The sequence below is a fragment of the Passer montanus genome, unplaced genomic scaffold (genome assembly GCF_014805655.1).
Source record: "Passer montanus isolate IOZ18808 unplaced genomic scaffold, ASM1480565v1 scaffold140, whole genome shotgun sequence".
Lineage (NCBI taxonomy): Eukaryota > Metazoa > Chordata > Aves > Passeriformes > Passeridae > Passer > Passer montanus.
In genome coordinates, this window is record NW_024360942.1 from 418821 (window position 1) to 434803 (window position 15983).

The 15983-nt window shown below is 48.8% G+C and overlaps 1 protein-coding gene across 1 annotated transcript in view; it reads left to right on the forward strand.

Annotated features, from left to right (window-relative positions):
• Positions 1-13262: 13262 nt before the first annotated feature.
• INSR (insulin receptor) overlaps positions 13263-15983 on the forward strand; it is a 45399-nt gene continuing 42678 nt past the window's right edge. Inside the window, exon 1 of the mRNA XM_039700481.1 lies at positions 13263-13834. Within this exon, the coding sequence (XP_039556415.1) occupies positions 13294-13834 (541 nt within the window). The 5' untranslated portion in view covers positions 13263-13293. The remainder of the gene's footprint in view (positions 13835-15983) is intronic.

A 15983-nucleotide genomic window follows, 5' to 3' on the forward strand; every position in this document is an offset into this window, starting at 1 on the left:
GGGAGTGACATTAAACCCAACGGCACTAAATCAATACCACCTGTCACATGATGCCACCGTGACATTTCTGGCATCAGCGCTCCCTCTAATAGGAGCTGGAACTGGGAAGCAGCAGCAGTTAGTGAATAATGGATCAGATACGCCTGATTTGTAACATTTACAGAGGGAGGGCGTGTCCCCAGCGACAGAACAAACCGGTTATCAAACGGGAACTGGGAGTTCTGACTCGTCCAAAACGCAAACCCTGAGCAGCGTGGAGCACAGAGCCAGGCTTTGGGAACCCCAGAGTGGCAGCACTCCCTCCAAATGAGACTCTGGATCAACAAAAACATGCATTAGTGTCAAGAAATAACCAAGGAAGGAGGGGCTGGGGGTGAGCTGTGGCTCAGAACTGGTGTAGCTGGTGTGGCTGGGGGCAGTGACACGGCTGTGGCTGCTGCCCTGCACGTGGTGGCTGATGGAGAGCAGGAGCCTGGCAGCAGGTTGTGCAACACACCTGGGGCTGCCTGAGGTGAGCCCGAGAAGCTGTAGGGACGATGGAGGATGGAGGATGAGGAGGCTCGAGGGGCTGAAGGCCACATCTGTCTGGCTGTCTCACATCTGGGCCCTGCTCGCCAGACCCAGGTTGGGAATGCTGACATACTTTGGTATTTTCAAGTTTGATGCTGAATTAGAACAAAAATATTCTTACAAGGAATTAAAAACAAGTCGAATATTGCATCTGCCTCTGTGCCACCCAAAAATCAGTCTGCACAAAACCAGAAACTGGACCAAAAAAAAGCTAAAATGAAGCAGTGCTGAAGTTGGCCATGAAGAGCTGGAATTTGCTTCCTTCATCTCCAGGGTCTTTGACCTGCATGTAGCAGAGAGATGCCCTCTGCCATTTTCACCCTGGCCAAAATTTGTATTTGCTCATGTAACAATAGAATTCTCCAGAAGGATCTGACAGTGTTTCCTGTTTTAACAGTAAAAAGCTGAGACTTCTGTCCTTAGCACATAAAGTGACCGGATCTCCATCCTCTGAGCCTTCTCACTGAGAAAAGTCACTTATCGGATTTGGTGTGGACGGAAGGAAGGGTAAGAAAGGAACTCTGTCAATCAATGACGTGAAATATTTTATATTAAGAGATTTGGCCAAGGGTTTTGTGTGACTCTAAACAGGATGAGATAATTTTCCAAGGTCAGCTCTCCCGTGCTCTCAGCATTAGGTTTAGTCACTGAGAAGTCAATCCCGTAAACCTTCACAGCAACATCCTGCCAGTGATGCAGAGACTTGGCTGTCGTTGGCTTCAACAGCAGCTCTGCTGCATCTTCAAAGGGCAGGAGGCTGCATAACGTGCAAATTGCCTGGTGAGAAATGTGTGAGCAGGAAAGAGTGCCTGGCAAATCAATAAAACCAGAGTAACCTGAGCCATGGGGTAACTCTTCACCCAGGCAGTTGCAACTTGTTGTTAAGAGAAGGCCACAGTGAGCTGGTGGAGCAGAAAGTGGGAATTCTGACCTCAGCTCAGCTCCCAGGCTGCTGTGTGGCTTTGGCTCCTGAACTGGTTTTCAAGCAGTTTAGTTCTTAAAACAGAATTGGTACCAATGAACCTTCTTGGTGAGTCAACTGCTCCAAAGCTCCTTTTGGGTACAAAGTTTGTGTTCCTTGACTATTCCCAGGCTGGTTAATTAGTGAGGAACTTTAATTTGTATGGCTAAAGACACACAGCCTAAAACCCACCCATGTGTTCCAGTATATAGAAAAAAAGATGTGTTGGTTTTCAAGGTGCGAAACTCTCAGCAGCTCCACATGTTGGTGGTTGGGTTCTCTCTCCACAGACTCTTGTGACAGTACAAGATGTCACTGCTGCAACATTCAAGCTGCTTTACAAAGTCATTGTCCCTACCTGTTTGTGCAAACATGGCTCCTGCTCCAGGGGTGGGCTCCCAAGGGCTTCAGCTCTGAGCAGCACTGACCTGCAGGAGGGATCTCATGGAAGTTGGTACTCTTAGGCTGGTTTGATGTGTTACATCCGTAGGACAGAGCAGTAGACTTTGGACGAGGGATAGAGGGACAGGACAGGGAATGGCTGCCAGTGCCACAGAGCAGGGCTGGGTGGGAGATTGGGCAGGAATTGTTCCCTGGCAGGGTGGGCAGGCCCTGGCTTGGGGTGCCCAGAGCAGCTGTGGCTGCCCCTGGATCCCTGGCAGTGCCCAAGGCCAGGCTGGGCAGGGCTGGGAGCAGCCTGGGACAGCGGGAGGTGTCCCTGCCATGGCAGGGGTGGCACTGGATGGGCTTTAAGGTCCCTTCCAATCCAAACCATTCCATGATTTAAGTAAGGAATGGATCAAACTAAAACAAATAAGTCTTTGTAGGGTCAAACAGATGGATACACTCTATTGCAAGCCTCTCTCTACTTATTTTCTCAGGAGGACTCAGATCTGAACCCCCATGGTCTGTGATTGTCACAGTTCATAGCACTTATCCCTGCTTATTTCCAAGTTATTTTAACTAAACCATAAAACAGCTGTAGTAGAGAGAAAGAAATGTGATTTTGGCCATTATTTAATATATCAAACTGGTGATTTTAGTAGCTTCTTGAATCAGGAATAAAAGAAGAGCCTGCATTGCAGCTATTAGAAAAAAAAAGAGTAAGCAGGTGTTGGCTTAGTTTCTAAGCGCCCACATTGCTCCTGTTGGTTTATCTGATTGCAAACCAAGTGCACTGTAGCATGATGAATATGTAGCAGTGAATGTATGGGAAAGATGCTGGAAAGGTTGCACCCTGATGTTCTTAATCAGTAATTAGAAACTAAAAATAGTATTTTAAGGAAAGATAATAAATCTGTAGCCTTTAATCCTCATGTGCCAATGTGTAAGCTGATATCATTATTACATGAAAGGCAATGAGAACATAAGTGAGTAAGCAAGAGCAGGTTGCTGTTACAGTCCAGTATAAATTCCACACAGCCCGAGCTGTCCAGGTGATATTTGGCTCTGTCTGTTTATGCAAAGTCTACAGTCATAAAACAGGTTAATTTACAAGCAGAGAACGCATACTTTTGTTGTTTATTTCCATTCCTTAACTGCCCTTACTTCCTGAAGCAGTCCAGAGTGAGTGGGGTTCCAAGTCTCTCTGCACTTGCCAGCTCGAGGCAGCAGCATGGATTTGGGAAAAAAGGACAGAAATGGGGGAAATGCTGTTCCATGACTGTGGCTCTGATGCACCAGTGGGCTGAATCAACAGCTCCTGTGCTGTGCAGACACACATCTGCTGTGCTGATGACAGACAAAGCATCCCCACTTAAGCAGAGCCTTTCATCTCAGCATTTAAATAGTCTGCAAATGCCAAGATGTAGTTATTGTTGCACAGGTACCATCCCAGCTAATCCTGCTTATGCTGGTCGAATCAGGCCAGCCTTACCCTGTCCAACAGGGAAACCTCAGAAACCGTCAGGGGCTGGATCACAGCAGGAGAGCCACAATTCCACTGACCAGCCCTCCCCTCATTCACACTCTGTCGTGTCCCTGGGACAACTGCAGAGATTCTTTACCTGGAAAAGCAATGCAAAGTATTTTAAATAGGGTAAACTCATAGTGCAATTCAGTGTCAGACAAAGGGACTGAGGCACAGTGACCTGCTGGTCACCACTGGCCTGCCCATGGGCTCTTAATGTCAGGCAGAAGTGAGAGATCTGTTGTAAGCTAAAGATGGTGGGATAGAAATTTTAAAGAAGGTCTATTTGCCAAGCATTTTTGAATTAAAAAAGGCTTTTTTCCAGCAGTCTAAAACTCATTTGTCTCACAGAAATGGCTGAAAGCAAGAGCCAGATAAAATTACTGGAAGTTGCCAGGAAACGTACTGTCATGGCTTAGCGCGAGTGCAACGCAGAGATGATTAAAAAAGGCACCAAATGGTGAATCCCACTGGAAAAAGAACCAGAAATCTGAAATGGCTCTTTGGGTTCTGTGGTACTGAAAGCAGTGGCAGTGGTAGACAGTATCCTCATCCCAAGCTCTGTCCAGCTCTGCGGCAATTCATCCTTTCCGAGAGGAGGAGAAGGGACACAGGCACAGCCAGGGCAGCAGCCCTGCTCCCAGCCTGGGCTGTCAGCACTGCGGACAGGGAGACAGAATCCAGAATGGTTTGGGTTGGGAGGAACCTTGGGGCCCATCTCATTCTACCCCCTGCCATGGCAGGGACACCTCCCACTGTCCCAGGCTGCTCCCAGCCCTGTCCAGCCTGGCCTTGGGCACTGCCAGGGATCCAGGGGCAGCCACAGCTGCTCTGGGCACCCCAAGCCAGGGCCTGCCCACCCTCACACTAAAAAATCTTCCCTAATATCTAACCTAACCCTACTCTCCTTCCATTTGAACCCACAGCGAGGTGAGGCTGCTCCAGTCCTGTGCTTCACTCGCTGGACGCCACCGAGGCCACAGCAGCTCCTTGGGCAGTGCCAGCAGGGCTCCACCGGCCTGGGTGGGTGGCTGGGCGGACAGAAGGATGGACGGACAGATGGATGGTTGGATGGATGGGTGGCTGGTGCAGGGTGGCTGGTGAAGGGCAGCTGATGAAGGGAGGATGATGAAGGGTGGCTGGTGCAGGGTGGCTGGTGAAGGGTGGATGATGAAGGGTGCCTGGTGAAGGGTGGATGGTGCAGGGTGCCTGGTGAAGGGTGGATGGTGCAGGGTGCCTGGTGAAGGGTGCCTGGTGAAGAGTGCCTGGTGCAGGGTGCCTGGTGAAGGGTGGCTGGTGAAGGGAGGATGATGAAGGATGCCTGGTGCAGGGTGTCTGGTGCAGGGTGTCTGGTGCAGGGCGGCTGGTGAAGGGCGGCTGGTGCAGGGTGCCTGGTGAAGGGTGGCTGGTGCAGGGTGGCTGGTGAAGGGTGCCTGGTGCAGGGTGGCTGGTGAAGGGTGCCTGGTGCAGGGTGGCTGGTGAAGGGTGCCTGGTGCAGGGTGGCTGGTGAAGGGTGCCTGGTGCAGGGTGGCTGGTGAAGGGTGCCTGGTGCAGGGTGGCTGGTGAAGGGTGCCTGGTGCAGGGTGGCTGGTGAAGGGTGCCTGGTGCAGGGTGGCTGGTGAAGGGTGCCTGGTGAAGGGTGCCTGGTGCAGGGTGCCTGGTGCAGGGTGGCTGGCTGCCGCCGCGGCCGCCGCCGCTGCTCCTCCCCCGGCCCGTCCCGTCCCGTGCCCGCGCTCCGCGCCGCCTCTTGCGGCCGCCCCGCTCGGCTCGCAGCTGACGGGGGCAGCCCCTTGTTTACTGGCCGGGGCGCCGCCGCCAGCCCGGCCTGCGCTGGAAGGGGCCGCCGGGCCGGGGCCGACACCGCGGGCAGGGAGGGGCCCGGCGCTATAAAGGGGCTCCGCGGGGGCTCCACCGGCGATGCTCGGCCGGGCCCGGCCCCCGCGCCCGCGGGCCCCGCGCGGGCGGGCGCCGGGCCGGGGTCAGCGGGGGCCGCGCCCGGGGCAGCGCGGGGAAGGGCACGGGCCCCTCTCCGGGGCCGCCACCCGGGTCCTTCCATGGGCACTGGCCCCGTCCCTTCCCGCGCCCCTTCCCCGATTCCTCCCCGGGTCCCCTACCCAGTCCCCTCCCCGGCCCTGCCAGGGTCTCTTCCTCGGTTCCTTTCTCGGACCCCTCTCCGGCCCCTTCCCTGGGTGCCCTCCCCCGATTCACTCCCCGGTCCCTTGCCCGATTCTTTCCCGTGTCCCTTTTCCCAGGTCCCTTTTCCCAGGTCCCTTTCCCAGGTCCCTTTCCCAGGTTCCTTTCCCAGGTCTCTCTCCCATGTCTCTTTCCAGGTTCCTTTCCCGGGTCCCTTCCTAGCTACCCTCGCCTGTCCCTTGCCCGGTCCCTTCTCGGGTCCCTTCTCTGGTCCCCTCCCCGGTGCCCTCCCCAGCCCTGTGCCCCCGCCGCTCCTCGGCTGCCTCAGAACCGGCTCCGGTTTCAGGAGGGTTTAGTGTGGCCAGACGCGGAGGTTTTGTCTTTAACCACTTTTAGGTAGTGTGCCAAATCCACAGGTATTAAGATGGGAGAGCTCCGGGGGAGAGCTCTGTGTGTACACAGGGGCTTGTAAAATACAAGACAGGGGAATAAAGATGTTGTGTTGGAGGTCACAAGCTTGTTAAACCCACGGCTGGCTCGAGGTTAAGCCTTAAGAGCTGTTTTGATGGGCTACGTTAAATAAACTTGCTCAGGAAATCCTTTTAATGAGAGGTTCTTTAATTTTGGGCGATTCTTACAAATTTTTTTGACAAAGGGAAAATATTTATTTGAAGACAGCTAACTGGATCCGTGGGTCGTGTCTCCCATAGACAACCTGCCTGTTGGCTTTCCCATCAGAAAAGGCAAGAGCCAGAGAATCAGTTCAAGTACAGACAATACAGTGATGGACATTATTGGGATATATATGGGATCCGGGGAATAAAGCAGGATGTCCCTGTAAGACAGCCTCTTTCTCCAGCAATAGGACAAGTCACCTATTTCAAAAATAACCCAGTTTCTTCCCTCACACGTTTGAAACCTCACAAGAGGCCGGTGACACTGTGTTACCTCGGGAGGGTCAGTCCCAGCTGCTGTGGGCAAACCTGCCTGCCTCCAACAGAGATGGAAAAGGCAGTTGACATATAGCACTAATAATAAATAAATACGTGTGCAACTGGAGTCCAGCAGTTCCTAATTTGAAAACACTATTATTACTGCCACGGCGCAGCCTGTGATTTGGTTATTTATTTAAATCATATTTGCTTTTTGGGGTTCAAGCATGTTTATGTTCTAAACTCCCTAATCTTTGCTGTGTTACAGCATGGTAGGAAAATGTACTCTTGAGTTCATGGATGGAGGAGCAGGGGCACAAGACAGCAAAGCAAAGTGTGGGCTGGAATGTTTCCGTGTCATTTTTACCATGCAAATACTTGATGAAGTATTCTACAGACAGCTTGGACCATCAGGGTTCTGATGATTGAACCTGTTCTGAAAGGTTTTCAGCTGCTGTGCTGTTTGATTCTGTTTTCTGGGGGCTTGGCTCAGTCTTCTGGGAATGGTGAGGTCACGGAGCACCGCGGTGGGGATGGAAAACAGAAACAAAAAACCAGGGGGGGAAATGCACGTAGGAGAGCTGCATGAGCAAACAAGTTGTTCCCTGAGCAACGGGTCTGATGGAAGCAGCTTTCTTGGAGATGTGTGCCCTGTGTTCCCACAGACAGGCTCTGCAGGGACAGAACTCCCCCCATCCATGGTTTTCCTGGTGCCCCATGAATTCCTCTCCCCTTTGGTGCCTTTAGGCAGAGTTGGGGGCAAGCAGCAGGTGGTTCAGTAGAAAAATGGGGTGGATGGTAAAGTTCACATTTACATCCAGATTATGAGTTTCTCCTCCTCAGCCTATCCTGTTTTCCTAAACATTGTAGGAATTCTTCATGTGAGAGCACAATATTCATGTGAGAGCGCTCTTCCTCTTTTACATGTGGTTAAACGTAGTTGCTGAGTTCAGGAATTACTGAGAGGAGAAGAAAAAAGGGTTAAGGAAAGAAGGCCTGACGTGTGCATAAAATGAAGATCCATATATCTTGTTTTGGGAAGAAAGACAGTTTTGTGTATTTTTTCTTTAATGACTGTGTAAACATAATGCAACTTCTTGAAATAAATCTCGCACATGACTCATGCCTGTCAGTTCATTAGCTCTGGTATTTGGGGTGGGATTTACCTCACCTAGTTTTAGGCATCTGCTAATGGAGCAGCTTCCTTTGCTGGTTAATAGAAAACTGATCAATGCAGTCATGGATATTTAGAATGCTCTTCCTCCCCTTCTGAACTCTTGCCCTAAATTTGGGAGCTGCACATGTGCTCCAGTACCTGCTGCTGATGTGAGAGTTGGGAATGCAGTTGAGAGCTCTCTGCCTAAGTCATCCTGTGGGATAAATTTCCCTGTGTATTTCTGTAGTAACACACTTCGAAAATAGGTTGCTTCTTAGTTAGTATCATATCTGGCTGATACAGATATTTTTGTGCTCTCAAACTCATTAAGAAACTGTTCCCTTGTCCCACCTCAAGCCTGTGTTATTTTTTTTATGTTGAGAGACTTGGTCTAGAATGAATTTTTAATGAGGATAAAAGTAGAAATAAAGGAGAGAAAAGTAGGAGAATAAAGTAGGAAAAGTGAGTGCAGAAGGGCAGGGCTGTACCAAAGCCAGGCCCCAGCGTGTCCTGCCCCTTTTTTTTTGGGCAGAGGCAGCACAGTGGCTGTCTCTGAACAGTGTGAAACCCCAGAGCTTTCTGGAGGTCAGTTCTGGGGTGAGTGCCTTGTGGAATATCAGTGATGTTGATGTGGGCAAGGTGTAGAACCTGTTCCCACTGCCTTTGGAGCAGGGAGGATCCTCAGGTGTGTCAGCTCAGCACGGACCCCGCTGCTACCCCGAGTGCTCCCGGGGTGCTGTCCCCCAGCACTGGCTGTCTCTGCGTGGGAACGGGGCAGCACAAGTCCTGTTTGCACTTTGGGTTTTGAATCAAATGAAGGGAGCATGAAGACAGCCCAAACCAGCTTTGAAGGGCAGGCTTTGAGGGGTTTGCCCTCGGCTTGGGCGGTGAGATGCTTCACTCATTTCTGTTTAGATCCACCGTCATCTACCCTTTGTTCCTTAACACGTCTTTTCAAAATATTTGGAGTTGTTAGCCTTTGGTCACCTTTTCTGCAGCCTGCAGTGGGGAATCTGTGTCAGGATGGGGAGAGCTGGAAGCGAGGGAGGTTTGGAGCCTGTGGGGGTGTTCAGATGGTTGAGTTTTTTGTGGAGGTTGGAAGATCTTTGAGCAGCTTTTGGCTGTTTGGACCAGGAGCAGCATGGTTCATGTTAGTGGTGATCTCCAGAAGCTTGAAAGGTTCAGGAGCAGAGTGATTTAATTGGTTTGGAGTGTTTGAGGCAGGCAGTGCATCAGGCACCTGAGATGTTCCCTGAGGCCTGGGGGTTTACAGGGGCTCATTTTGGAGTCCATATCCAGTTCGCTCAGCTCAAGGCATCTGAGGTGCAGAACTGAAGCTTAAAAATCCGTATTTCACAATTAGATGGTTTTTTTGTTTATTAAACAATTGCTGCAGTAGGCTAGAAGCTGTTGTACAGCCCTTCCCTCTAACCTGGTAGCAGGATGTTTCCCTGTCTCAGCAGTTGATCCCAAACACCCAAAAAAGAACAAGAAATCCCCAAAAACACCCAAAATCCCAAGAAACTCCTTTTCCCAGTCTCCAAAGCCACTTCTAAAAATCAGCTTTATGTAGAATTGCAATGCTTTTGACCCAACCCAAGCAAGTGTAATTTTTTTTGCAATAGTTTGTTTATTCAGTAGACAGCAAAGACTACAAAAAATAAAAAAGCAGAATTAACCAATAGTTACCTCAAATGGTTTGTGATCCTTCTGTGCCATATTACCCTGATCTTGATTGTTAAAGGCCAGAGCTCTGAAGCAGTGAATCATTAAGGTTTGGTATCCCCATGATTTACTATAAACAAGGTTTAAGTTCCAGCTATTCCCCTGGTTAGACTCTATCTTGAAAACTTAACCTCTGGCATCAGATCTGGTTTCTTCATTCAGGACTTGAAGGTTGTTACCAAACCAGTTTGTCCAAGAGGCTTTGGCATCTTGGGATTTGTTTGTTTGTTTGTTTTTTAAAGAGCGTGGCTGCAGCTTGGTTTTCTGGGGGGGCTGGTGGAACATGTGTAGGATGATTTAGTAATTTTTTCAGTGAGCAGCTTGGTAGCAGGGATGGAGCAGTGCTTCCTCTGGCAGCTCAGAGCTGTGCTGTTGTTTCTGCTGAAATTTAGGAATTTATGTGTAGTGGGGGTTTTGCCAGTAGTTTGCACAGGAGCAGCTTTGGGCCTACTACTGCAGAATCAATTTGTGATTTTTTTTATTTCCCTGAAAGCTGATTTATGTGTTTTTTGAAACCAGGTTGTCTGTGTTATAATTGATGGCTCAACTTTGCTCTCCTTCTTCTGGGATCAAACCTGCCTTGCCTTCCTACTGAATGGTTGATTAATTCCCCTGTCCCTGCAGAAGAAATACTATCGAGAGAAGCTGTGGAAAAACACTTATTACTTTGCTTAAAACTGCTTCTTGTTGTCTTGGTAACAATAAATTTATGGGGTGACTTAAGCTGCTACTGCATGGAGAGGAGATATAAACTGCTGAAAATTCAAAGGCATGAAAAGATGGAGAAACCTCCAAACTAAAAAGCCCATTTTGTTTCAGATGTTCTTAATTCCTTGTTGTTCTCTTTGATCTTTGAGGTGTTAAAAAGAAGGAGCTTAGATACCATTTATCACATAAAAACTAAATTGAAGTAGAAAAATAAATGAAAAAATAATTAAGTGTGATTTTTCTTTAAATGTGGGGAAAAGCAGCTGATGGACCATGGCTGTTGTACTTCAGCTCTGGTAGATCTATATTTTTACCTCTTCAAAAGCTTCACTCATTTCTTTTTAGATTCACCTTTAGCTAACCTTTGTTCCTTAACACGTCTTTTCAAAATATTTGGAGTTGTTAGCCTTTGGTCACCTTTTCTGCAGCCTGCAGTGGGGAATCTGTGTCAGGATGGGGAGAGCTGGAAGCGAGGGAGGTTTGGAGCCTGTGGGGGTGTTCAGATGGTTGAGTTTTTTGTGGAGGTTGGAAGATCTTTGAGCAGCTTTTGGCTGCTTGGACCAGGAGCAGCATGGTTCATGTTAGTGGTGATCTCCAGAAGCTTGAAAGGTTCAGGAGCAGAGTGATTTAATTGGTTTGGAGTGTTTGAGGAGAGAGGTGAGAGCTGTGAGCTCCAGGGCTGCAGTGACCAGGAGTGCCAGGACAGGGAATGGCTGCCAGTGGCAGAGGGCAGGGCTGGGTGGGAGATTGGGCAGGAATTGTTCCCTGGCAGGGTGGGCAGGCCCTGGCTTGGGGTGCCCAGAGCAGCTGTGGCTGCCCCTGGATCCCTGGCAGTGCCCAAGGCCAGGCTGGGCAGGGCTGGGAGCAGCCTGGGACAGGGGCAGGTGTCCCACCATGGCAAGGGTGGGATGGGATGAGCTTTGAGGTCCCTTCCCACCAAACCATTCTGGGATTCAGATCATCCTCTTGGAATCCTTGCTGGCTGTGGATCTGCTCCTCTGCCAGCCAGGACCCTGAATTTCCTCAGTGCTGGGCACTGAGCTGCCCACCCGGGGCAGCTCCTCCACACCAAGCTCCTTGGCTCTGTCCTGCACAAAAGGAAGATTTCCACAGCCTGAAAATGCAGCCACAGCACTGAGAGGGCTTTTCCTGGCCATTCCTCACTGCAGATCTTCCCAGCCCTGCTCAAGGTGCCCTGGGCAGGGGCAGTGTGGCTGCAGGGCTTGTGTCCAGCCCTGGTGACTCACCTCATTCTGCCCAAAATGATGAAAGACACAGGCAATTGTGCTCAGGGTATTCATGCATCTCGTGGCCTTCAGCCACAGCAATAGCCTGGAGCTCTGACTCTCACCAGTAATTCCTGGTCTGTATTTTTTGACCTTTCCTTTTCCTTAAGGTCAGCTGTCCATTCCAGCAGGCAGTACAGATCCTGTGTGCAGCAGCTGGTGGTGGGGACCACCCCAACACTGCTGTGCACCCCACAATAATGAGAAGCAAGGATCAATAAGAACCAAGATGTTGCATTTTGCATTTATCTGGTAATTTTAGCTGCATTGGTGGCTTCAGTTGAATTCAGTCTTTCAATTTCTTACGTGTCCCTCTGTTACTTCTCCTTTCACTGACCTGACCTGCCATGCACTTGCTCTGTGGAAATACCAATGTTATTTATTGCAAATAAATACCCAGAGCATTTTAGCTGAATCTGTTGCTTTCCCAGGTCTTTTATCCCAGGTTGATGTGCAGCAGTACAGTTTGGGGCAGAGAATTGTTGCTGGCTGGTCATCAGGTTCCTTTTCCCACTTTTTCCAAGTACATCCTTAATCCTTGAGGCACCGTGTGCATTGGCTTTTTTCTTCCAGAAAGCAATTTATGAAATGGCTTGGATATAGTGCCAAAAAATCCCATTGGGCAATAGCATTGCTGCAAATCCCATATTAGTATTGCCAAATTTTTTTTCTTGCAGTCAGTGGAGCAAATTTTTGAATAATTATTAAGATATTTGCATAGAATTTGGTTTTAACCCCTGTGTTAAACCATGAGGAGTCAGACAATCCTTACTGTGAAATGTTTGTGTCCAAGTCAGTTTTGTAAGGCTGGGTGATGCCTTGGAGGAGTCATGTGGTGGTTTTAGAGCTGGTGAACTTTACATATAGTGACAAAAAGAGGAAAGAGCCTGTGGTTTTTTTTCTGAAGTGGGGAGGGAAGACACTGGACCAGCTGTAGACAAAAGAGGGAATCCTTTGAGTGGATGCAGTCTTCAAAAAGGAAAAATTCAGGAAGAATCCACCTGTATTTGAACATGAAGGCCTGGTTGATGTTTCTATGAAGTTGGTTTCAAAAGAGTTGCCACAAAAGGGTTGTTTTGTTGTGCTGTAGAGGCGTGGTGCTACAAATTTCCTTCATGATTTCTTACCTGTGCTTAGAGTTGAAAAAATACTTCCCTATTCAAACTTCTTCCTTTCACTGGTGCCTGGATTCCTATTATTCAGTTTACCTTCTAATTTATGTTTCAGGTATTTGTTTACTTTGCCAGTTCTTTGGTTACTGGTTCTATGAAATAAACTGCCCAGATAGTCAAGAGAGGGAGATTTGCACCCTTGAGAAAATAATCACAAAAAAAGCCCCAACACCTCATCTGAAAAGAATGCTCAGGGCAAAAATTACTAATGTAGTAAATTACTCCTGTCAGCAGAGTCTGGGCAGGAGCGTGGGCTGTGCTCCTGTGCATTTCCAGGTTTTTCTGCTCTCTTCCCAAGCACTACCATCTCTGGCCATTATTCTTTCCTATCTTCCCCTCCCTGCAACCATTCTAAATGCCTCCCTCTAATCCCCTGGCATTAATTGCACAATCTGAGGCGAGGTAGGTGTGTTGCTGGCAGCTGCCTGAAGAGAACAGCCCAGACATCTCTTGCCTTTGTGATGTCCCAGCTCTGGTGTTACCACTGCAGTCGTGATAGAGGCAACAGGCAGGCACTCAAGATGGCAGCAAAAATGATGAAATGCTCTTGTTTTGTAACCTTATACCAGGGAATGTTCCCCACAGTGTATTTCTTAACACTTGAAGCCTGCCTTGCTGAGAGGGCCACAAGTCCCCAGTGGAGCTCGGGGTGGTTGGACAAAACTGAGCCTTTGGAAAACTCCAGCAATTAACCTTCTGTTAAATAAATAAATTCTCCTTTGCCTCCCAGTTTGCAGGAGCATGGACATCCGCAACAACCTGACCAGGCTGAACATGCTGGAGAACTGCACTGTGATCGAGGGCCACTTGCAGATCCTGCTGATGTTCAAAACCAAGCCCGAGGATTTCCGCGAGCTCAGCTTCCCCAAGCTGACCATGATCACAGACTACCTGCTGCTGTTCCGTGTCTATGGCCTGGAGAGCTTGAAGGGCCTCTTCCCCAACCTCACTGTGATCCGAGGGACTCACCTGTTCTTCAACTACGCCCTGGTGATCTTTGAGATGGTTCACCTGAAGGAAATTGGCCTCTACAACCTGATGAACATCACCCGGGGCGCCGTGCGCATTGAGAAGAACAACGAGCTCTGCTACCTGTCCACCATCGACTGGTCCAGGATTTTGGATTCTGTAGAAGACAATTACATCGTGGCCAACAAGGATGACAAAGAAGAGTGTGGAGATGTGTGCCCAGGCACTGTGAAAGGGAAGAGCAACTGTCCCCCCACAGTGATAAACGGGATTTTCATCGAGCGCTGCTGGACGCACGATCGCTGCCAGAGAGGTGAGGGCAGAGTGGGGCTTTGCTGTCAAATTTTGACCTGTCAGGACCTGTGAGACCCTGGAACAGAGTGCCCAGAGCAGCTGTGGCTGCCCCTGGATCCCTGGCAGTGCCCAAGGCCAGGCTGGACAGGGCTGGGAGCAGCCTGAGACAGTGGGAGGTGTCCCTGCCATGGCAGGGGTGCCACTGGATGGGCTTTGGGATCCCTTCCAACCCAAACCACTCTGGGATTCTTGAAAGCCTGACAGGTCCCTGCTGATTGCTACCTGTAAACACAGATTCCTAAAAGGAGGGCTGAAAATTTCCCTTAGAAGAGGGAGACAAAACCTTTAGGATGGGTTTGAGCAGTTCTTCCACCTGTGTTTATAAGGCATCCAGAATTCTGTGTTTGGTTCTCCTGCAGAGTCAGGAGCTGCCCAGAGCTCACCATTTTAATCGAGTTTTGGATAACAGTTGGTACTCTGAGTGTCTTTATTGGGGTTTGGGGAGGGAATGAGAGTCCAGACTGAGAGGCTTCAGCAGGTGGAAGCACAAAGTGGGGAAAAGTCTTAGTGGAATAAACCCCATTCTGGAAAAGTGCAATTCCATCTTTACCAAAACCTTCCTGCCATAAAAAGGTGTAAGATCTGTGGGTGGGTGAGCAGCATTTGCACAGAGAAAGTCCAGACTGAGAGGCTTCAGTAGGTGGAAGCAGAACAGTGGGGAAAAGTCTCAGTGGAATAAACCCCATTCTGGAAAAGTGCAATTCCATCTTTACCAAAACCTTCCTGCCATAAAAAGGTGTAAGATCTGTGGGTGGGTGAGCAGCATTTGCACAGAGAAAAAGCTGGAAATCAGACCTGAAAGAGAAGAAAGGACCTGGATGGGGTAGAGGGTGAAATAACAGAGCTTTGAGCCCAGGGCTTTGGTTCAGGGCAGAAGCTGTGTTCAAAAAGCTCACTGCTGTTACCACCCCAGTCCTCCCTCAAATGTTTCAGAGCTACTTTTAATTTCATACAGATTTGTTTTTTTCCAAACTTGGAACTGACCTTAAGCTTAGCTTTAATTATATATTGGCTTTGATTTATGTTAAATCTGACTTGACGGGGAGCAAAGTGAATTGAGGTGAGAGTGACACATTTAGGGTTGTCTGCCTTTCTGGAGGTCGTGCATCCAAACGAACCAGTGTGGCCTGAGACGAAATTAGGAAACTTGTGGGCTGGAGAGAAATTCTTGCCAAGCTTTAAAGGGCAGCTCTGAGTGCTAAGTGCCAAATTTGAGGAGGAATTCCTACCAGTATGCACAAACTAATGCAATTAATGTGGTTTCCCCTCTGCTACTCCTCACCCCAAAATCGTCCAGCTTCCTTTTAAAGAAAGTGGTTATTTTTTGTGGCCAGAATAACAGGGTATGAGCAAGAAGATGCAAGTGTGTACGTGTGTTCCTTTTTTAAAATGAAAAATAAGATTGTAAAGCATTTTATTTATAAACTTTCAGGTATGCAGTTACATCAGCACTGAAACCTGGTTTCTTATGCATTTCATGTGCTGTTTTCTGCTGTTTCATAAGGGTAAAGTCTAATTGACACTTTTTTAGTGCCTAGAACATAATGCCCCAAAATTCCTGTGAATTTTCTGGGGCTGTCTTGCAGCAGACTGGAATGGATGGTTTTCTCTCTTTTAAAAAACTGCCTATTTCCATGAAACCTGGAGAAATGTAATATTTTAATGATTAGATTTTACCACTGGGACAGAAATTTGAGCTCCTGAGCCTCTGATGCAAGAGTTTGTTGGAGGGCACCTGTCCAGTACCTGCCTCTGTTTGACCCAGAAGTTGAGATTTTAATCAGAAAATGGTTTCAAAAGGCACAGATGCTCAGGTTTTGTGTGTCCCTTGCAGAAGGAACAGTAGGGAAGCCGTGCTCCTGAATATTTGGGCAGTGACTGGAATGCACTTCCCAAAGCACTTAACAAGCCAGGCTTATCTTTGTTTGAACGCTGGGATTTGGACTTTAGTTTTTTGGTGGCCGCTGTTTTGCACAGGCTGGGATCTGTGTGATCCCGTGCCTTGTGACACCTGCCCCTGTGCTTCTGCAGTTGTTTTGACAGCCTGAGAGGTTTTTTAGACCTTTTTTGTCTGTTTGTGAGTAGCCTTTAGACTCTGAGCACACGCC